The 7795-nt window shown below is 39.4% G+C and overlaps 1 protein-coding gene across 9 annotated transcripts in view; it reads left to right on the top strand.

The window, feature by feature from the left end:
- The window catches only part of atp2b2 (ATPase plasma membrane Ca2+ transporting 2), a 92198-nt gene that overhangs the window by 38459 nt on the left and 45944 nt on the right, over window positions 1-7795 (top strand). For all 9 annotated transcript variants that reach the window (XM_005724667.1, XM_005724668.1, XM_013908618.1 and 6 more), the window contains one exon: window positions 4132-4332. In XM_005724667.1, the coding sequence (XP_005724724.1) occupies window positions 4132-4332 (201 nt within the window). The remainder of the gene's footprint in view (window positions 1-4131; window positions 4333-7795) is intronic.

Genomic DNA, 7795 nt, shown 5'->3' with positions numbered 1-7795 from the left:
ATTTCCCTTTCAAAATGGTGAAAGCTGAAAATAAATGTTGAAGCTATTGATTCGCTTTTTTGGGGGGTGGCGGGGGGGGGATCAGCATAATCATCATCATCATCGAATTGTGTTGCCGTGGCAACTTGTTTTGGACACTTTAGCGCACAGTGAAAGAGGGAAAAAAAGTTGAGGCAGACAAGTGTAAAGGGGGGGGGGGGGAGTGTGTGAAGGGACCTGCTGAAACACCTCAAAAAACGACCTTCAGCTCACTATGTGTATTTTAAAAAAAACACCCTTTGTTTCCCGCACAACGCTGACGAGCCTACTTTTCAAGGACATTTAGAGGTCATCTCGTTATTTCGGTCTGCGCACACACAGATATGCAGGCATGCGTTCGCTTTAACACAAAACACACATACGAAGCGCACAAAAACTGACACCCACTTACTTATTCACACTTTCTCTGAGGTTGAGAGTTGCGGGTATTTCCACTCAACGAGTGGGATGCATAGTGTTTCCATGGAGATCTATTTTTAGTTGCTGACAAAAAAAGGGCAACTGTTAAAATATGCCATCATGTTCCCTCTGAGTGCAAAAAAAAATCTAATTTCGTTTCATGCAGGGGTTTTTTTTGTTTTGTTTTTTTACAGTTCCTTTTCCTGTCCCTTGTCATTTGGAATTCGGATGTTAGGCCGGTGCCATTTGCCAGTGTGGATTTTGATCTCAGGTCTTGCTGCTTTTGACTGATAAATATATTGCCAGGCATTTAGTATACGAGAAGAGTCGACGGGGAAAGGTCGAATTGATGCATTGCTAATAATCCTCACTGGGAACTAAAAAACTGCTTAAAAAGTTTTCTGATCACAATGAGCTAAAAATGTTTTTGGAGCCAAAATCTCTCTTAGGTTACAGAAGTTTGGACAGCTTATCTTAGCCCTGAACCAGAATACCAAGAAAAGTCATTACTGATAGCCTGCGATGCAGTCTTTTCCACGAGTAATAAAATAATCCAAACGTTTATCGAAGTGGGGAAAAAACAACGAAAAAAGGATTTATTGTTGGTATATTAATGAAATTTCCCTTTTCTTTCCCAAAGGATATTTAAACAATACTGTTTAGTTATCTTATCCCACTATTCCATCAGTATTGTAGACATAAAGTGACTTTATGTCTACAATAAAGTCCGGTTCCAGGTTGCTGCTCATGCGGCTGACCGGCCAGCTACCTAGTCTGACCTGTCTCCCCAATGTGATGTTTTTGTATTGTATGTGCGGTCGGCAAGGTCAGTCTCTCAATTGCCCCTCAGGGATAAATAAAGTCTTCTGAATCTGAATTTATTTGTGTAGCACTTTACACACAAAATAGTTCGGACAGTATTACAGAAGGAAACAGAAGAGGAATAACAAATAAAAAACATTGTAAAAATGAAAACATGTTTGTTTAACAAGTAAATGAAGAAAAAGCAGACACATGATCAAACACAGCACATAGAGGTTATATAAAGATATCAGCTGTTAAACGGGAACTGCTTACGTTTGGCATAGCTACGAGCTAATGACTCTTTAAATAGCAGTGGAATTGGAAAATAGCAGAGGAAGAAGGGCTTTACAGTCTTAGAGGTAACACACTTTAGTGCTTTGTAGACAAACCTCCGTGTTTGGTACAGTGAGGTGGAGTAGTGTTGGGGTGATGGAGACAGAAGGGCTACTGAAGTTATGAAGGCAGCGGAAAAATGACAATGAAATGAAACCATCAATGACTTTAATAAAAACAGAGAACTGTTTGACATTTGATTTAAATACCTTTTTTCACCCCATTCGTTCATGTTCTTTGCATGCTGTTGACATTATAGCTTGTTGTGTTTGAGTTTCATTACTTGGTAATGAATGGTCACACAAAGACTCCTTTGCAATCAGCCTTGATCCTTTCTGAGAAAGTTGTGACTCATTTGTGTGTCACCACAGTTTAAACTGCCTCCACTGCCCGAGCAGTTAGTTGGGTAGACTGACAGCATTTACATGGCAAGCAATATTTCATAAAAGGCCAAATAGATGTTTTTCTGTAAGCAGTATTGTAATCAGTGATCCGGGAATGAAAGATAACTAAGCAGAGGCTTTTCCAGGAAACACTGAGTATTTAATGACTGGGGAGATTGATTACAGTGTAGCTTGCATTTCAAGGGCATTTAAGGAGAATGTAGTTTAAAGTTTTAACAAGGTTAAAGGTCATTTTAAACCAAAGTAACGCCACAAAGAATTTTGCCTAATACATAACAGGTCAGATATCATCTAAGTGAATGCTAGGATTAGTATATGCATCCATTGTTTTATCATATTTCTTTTAAAAAACATATATCACTGCAGTATCAGCAGAAATTGACTTTTTTAAAAGATAGAAAGGGTTCATGTAAATATGTATTTATAAGCAGCGTTTATCTTTGTGTGTGTGTGTGTGTGTGTGTCTAACCAACTGGAACTGGCTAAAGCCCTGTTATATGAGCTCTACTCTTACTGTTTGATATTGCAAGCAAACTGCAGGCATGCTTGGCCAAGCTTATTAAACACACACGCACACATGCACACACACAAAGCTCAAGCAGTCTCTCAAGAGTCACGAGCTTATACTCACACACATGTGCGCACACAAGCACATACACTTGCTTTTGTAAGATGTGAGGCAGGATGCTGTGGAGATCAGTGGATGTACATGCTAGGTTTTCTCAAGAGACAATTAAAAGGGAATAGATAATGAGGTTATTTATAGACTGATCTATTTGTAACCGGGGCATTCTCCATCGTAAGAGCTGGGAATTGTTCTCTTTCCTGCCTTCCCTCCGTTTGTTCCCATCTCCTGCCTCTCTCCTACACCGTCTCCGTTTTGTATATTTTTGCTCCTTTCTTTTTTTAAACAGCTCTGTCATCATTTCTCGCTTCTCCTTTAGTGGATGACCACTTATTTTCCACAAATGTTACTAATTTATCGCAGGGAATCGGTGCGCATTTACATGTGAAACATTGTCATGCAGCAGCGATGTTATCAGGTGCAATCCAGGGCCACTCCTGGGAAACCCAGTGACGCACTACGCATGACATAATGCTGTGGTAATGTCTGCATTTGTGGGGGAAAGAGACAGCGAGAGCAACCGTGAAAACACACTGGGCTTATGTGCACGCTCAGCAAACACCGAACAGCAGCCGGGTAGATTAATGCAGCTTGATGTAATGTCTGTAATAAATCAGATTTTATAGATGAACATTTATATATATATCAAGTTTAACATGTTATACACAAATTTGAAGGCCATTATGTAAGCGAAGAATGCTGGTAAGAGATACAAAATCCACCACAATGCTTTTTTTTTCATATCATCCCCTGAATTTGATCCCCTCAAATCAATAAAACTGTACGGACCAAAACCTTTTTGCATAGATCTGAACCTTCTGTGATTATATAATGTCCTTATTATTAGCGTTATAATGTTCAACTGTGGCTCTTGTCAAAGCATTGAAACTGTTGTAATTTGGGCTCGTGTACGAGAATCATTTTCTGGGCTGTAATCTAAAAGTAAACTGTGCCTCAAGCAGCCAGTATGAATTTCTTCGCATAAAAGAGCAAAAGATATTTATGTGCAGTAGTTCATGGCATACAAGGAGGTGGATGAGGTCAAAGCATAAGGTCCTTATCTCCTGAGCAGAATTATATAAGGAATGCAGAGCTGTAGTCCACCATGACTCAAACTGGTAATTAGAGATATTTTGTTTGTGGTGCTATGTTATGCTATTAAAAAAAGATTGCACATTTTCCCATATCTGTGTGGATTCTCTCCAGGTACTCCTACTTCCTCCAACCGTCCAGAGTCATGCAGTTACTGGGGTTAGGCTAACTGGTGATTCTAAATTGCCCATAGGTGTGAATGTGAATCGTTGTCTATCTCTCCGTGTTAGCAGGGCGACAGATTGGCAGCCTATCCAGGATACTCTGCCTCTGACTCTATGGCAGCTTGGATAGGCTCCAACCTCCCCACAACCCTAAATTGGATAAGCAAAATAAAATTGATGGATGCATGGATGGATGGATAAAGCATCCACGCAACATTAACTCTTTATCTGCTTCTGTCTCCCTATCTATTTCTGTGTCTTCCATTTTCAGGTCTTGCAGGTGCCCAAACTGACCTGGACAAGAGGAAAGAAATATTTGGTAAAAACCTGATACCTCCAAAAAAGCCAAAAACCTTCCTGCAACTGGTATGGGAGGCCCTGCAGGACGTTACCCTCATCATCTTGGAGATCGCTGCCCTGATCTCCCTGGGTCTCTCTTTCTACCACCCTCCCGGGGAGACTGGCGGAGAGTGTGAGTGAAACAGCTCCTGTGACTTTAAAGTCTGTACATTTTTGCTCTGCGCCATTATCTGTGGTATCTTCTCTGTTGCGGGGAATGGAAGTGGGGCTATAATTGTGCTGGCGCACTGGCATCACTTCCTCTGACCTGACTCGCCCGGGCTAACGTGCTTACACCTACATGTTTGCACACACACTTTTTAATTGCCGAGGCTGGTCATACTTTGTTTGTGGCCTTGCCTCAAGAGGTCAAGTGACTCATCAAGCATAGGGCTAATTTTTGGTTGTGCGTGTGTGTGCTCGTTTGTGCAGATTATGACTGTGTCAAATGTGTGTAAGAAAGGTACTGGGAAGGTTAATGAAGTGTTGAGTAGAGAAATAACCTTGAGCTCCCAGGGCCCATACATCAGCCTTGTGAGCCGTGAAACAGGAAATGAAGACAGAGACCATAACGAGGTGCTGAGTCAGCTACATCAGTCATTGCGCCCTGCCTTATCACAGTAATGGAATTCAGTTACCCTGCCAAAGGGACAAGTCATCATTTTAGGGGGTTTAAAAAGTCTCATCAGGCTGGAAACATTAGAAAATGAAGAAGTGGTTACCATTGCATTAGTTGGATGTGTTTATTTAGTAATTTCACAGTTAATCCATGTTTAGTTGTTTGAGCGTAGCAAACAATACATGATTTACTAACTCAGTCAAATAATTACACTATAAATTTGCCTAATTGGAATCTGATCATCAGTTATGATGTCAGGACACTTGTTTCTGTTCTTTGTGTCGTTTTAGCTGCTTAGCTTTATGAATGAACTCCCTGTATCAAATAAAGCAAAGAAATGCCGAGGGTATCGTAATGCTAATAACTGCACTATCTGTAGATACATTATCAAGCTTCTCTTTAACCGGCAGCAGAATAGGTGCCAGTGTGCAAGTCTCTTTTCACAGATGATATGAATATGTATGGATGTAAATCAGGGACCTAAACTGTTATGAATAGAAGCCAGTATCAGGGCGATTGAGATAGATATTAATTCAAAGCATTTTGTCTCACCTAATTCAGAGAAATCCCAAATGAATATGTGTTTGTGTGTTACAGACAAAGGCAGAGATGGACATAAGGTCATAGAAATGGAAGGATACTTAGAGATTCAGATCTCTCACAAAATGTGAGAACAAAAACCAGGATGATAGGATGATAAGGATGATAATAATGAAAGAATAGTCCACAGAAATGATTTGGATTGATGCAATAATTTCTTTCTTTTTTTTCAAATTTGACCAAATAAAATGGCAGAAATACTACGTATAAATTAAATTAATGCAGTAAACTGCATTTTAAAACAAAAGAAAACAAATTAAATATATGTGATAAGCAAATATTGCATTTCTTCACCTATACATTTGTCCATATACATATACCAAGACAAAGAAAGTCTGACGACAAGAAAACATATTTATGGCGTGTGTGTGTTTGTGTGTTGGGGGAACTAATACAACCCCCCCCCAATCTGATCACACACCATCAACCCACACATCTCTCCCTGCTCGTTTACTGTTTTTATAAATAGATCAAAAAGCTCAACAGTCCAGAAATAGAAGCTGGTGGGATGACTTAATGCTCATTTCCATATGAAAAAGATTCACTGCAGTCGAATCAGATGGCTCATTATTATGTCTAAGCACGTAAGATGCAACATAGGAAAACTTTGAAAGACCCATATAGAAATCAGCATGATTAAGCAAAATGTGAAAGTGCCTTTGGAGCATATGGAAATCCACCCATTCATCCATTTTCTTAACTACTTACTCAACTGGAGTTCATTCTAATAGTAATAAGGCAAGAAGGAGAGTACACCCCATGCAGGTCACAGGTTTGTGCACATTTATTTAATCATGTCCATGACAAGGTCAGCTGCAGTAGATGCAATAATTTGCTCTTCGTCTTTTTCAGATGCTTTAGTGCTTTGCTGCATTAGTGTGTGAAGAAATGTCATTTCAGTACCATGGACAGCTACTCACTGACCGTGTTACCATCAGTGTCTTGCCAAGCAGGATAAGAAAAGGGAAGGGAAACTACTGCAGGACTATTTGATGATTTAACAATGTTCTTTAAAAATAACAAAGTACTATTGAATTGCTTTAGATCAGATCAGTGTTTTTATTCATTTTGTTCTGAAAAGCTTTATTGGGTACTTTTTTGTTTGCCTAACACACCCATGTCAAAATATGCACACTGTTGCATTCGTAAGTATCAAGCTGTCTCTCACAAAAAGAAAACATAAAAATCACAGGATTTTTTGTGAGGGGGCATTTGTCCCTGTTAAACTACATAAAACTAAATACCATGTTTGTCTAAATTTGTTGATCGTAGCGAGTACATAGTGTATGGTTTTGTATGTTTTTGTGCGTACGGATGGAGTACAAATCAAGGAGGCTATAATCTGTTAATTAATGCAGTGTATCTACTTAATGAACATCATATTGATTGGAGTCACTATGTTGCATACTAGTTGGTCCAAATTGCTTCTTGGAGTCTGGTTTTTGGTTAAAGCACATCCTGCACATGTAATGTCTGTAACATGGGGTTTCTGCTCATTCCCTTGTGAGCTGCAAGTGTTTTACAGTGCAAAGCAAATCGCTCCGCTGTGGGCTTTTGAAGTCCGCTAGCCAGGAGTGTGCAGCTCAATAGCTCCGAGAGAATTACATGAAGCTGCACAAGGAGGGCTGGGAATAGGCCTTGTTTCATTCCCATATATACCCCAATCTGTGATTGCACAGCCAGTAGACTGCAGAGCCGCGTTTGAAGTAGAACAAATATATCAAGAGAAAGAAGTAAATACACTTAAGGTTTTTTCAAAGAGAGTTCATGTAATTTCACAGTCATTGCTCATATTGCTCATACAAATAATTTCCATAAGCCAGTTCATAAGGAATAGATTATTAAATAAATCTAAAATATGTACATCATCTGACCTTGTCACTGCCCACACTCTAGCATCAACCTGAAATCAAGAGAGCGTTTTGAATGAGAGTACAAGCTTCCCCCTAAGAGAGAAGACAGATTTAGAGCCTACATTTGAACGTTGCTGTTGGGGCTAAGCCTGTGAAATGCTGTCATCAGTCGTATGAGGAATAATTGGCTATAGTTTTCAGGACTGCAGTGTGTGCAGACACGCATCAAAGAGCGTTATGCTTTTTTTTTAAGGAAGCTCCAACACTGAATAATATGGGAAAAGAAATTTTTAGATTGCAGTATTTTCACAGATCAGATACTCAAATTTCATAAGGGCTGTTATGTTAATAAGTTAATTTTTTAATAAGTTAATTACTAAGACTGTATACCCTTACTCCTTTTTAGTGTGAAGGGAAGTTAAGTTGTGTTCCCAGAACTTGCTGACATTGAGGCTCAGCATAATTTATATGCACTGCAATTGCAAAGACATTACACACACAGTCACAGCTGTGTTTATGTGCAG

Source organism: Pundamilia nyererei, unplaced genomic scaffold (assembly GCF_000239375.1).
Source record: "Pundamilia nyererei isolate P.nyererei 1_Seehausen unplaced genomic scaffold, PunNye1.0 scaffold00012, whole genome shotgun sequence".
NCBI lineage: Eukaryota > Metazoa > Chordata > Actinopteri > Cichliformes > Cichlidae > Pundamilia > Pundamilia nyererei.
The sequence above is the reverse complement of the archived record's forward strand: the minus strand, read 5'-3'. Positions and strand labels throughout refer to the sequence as shown.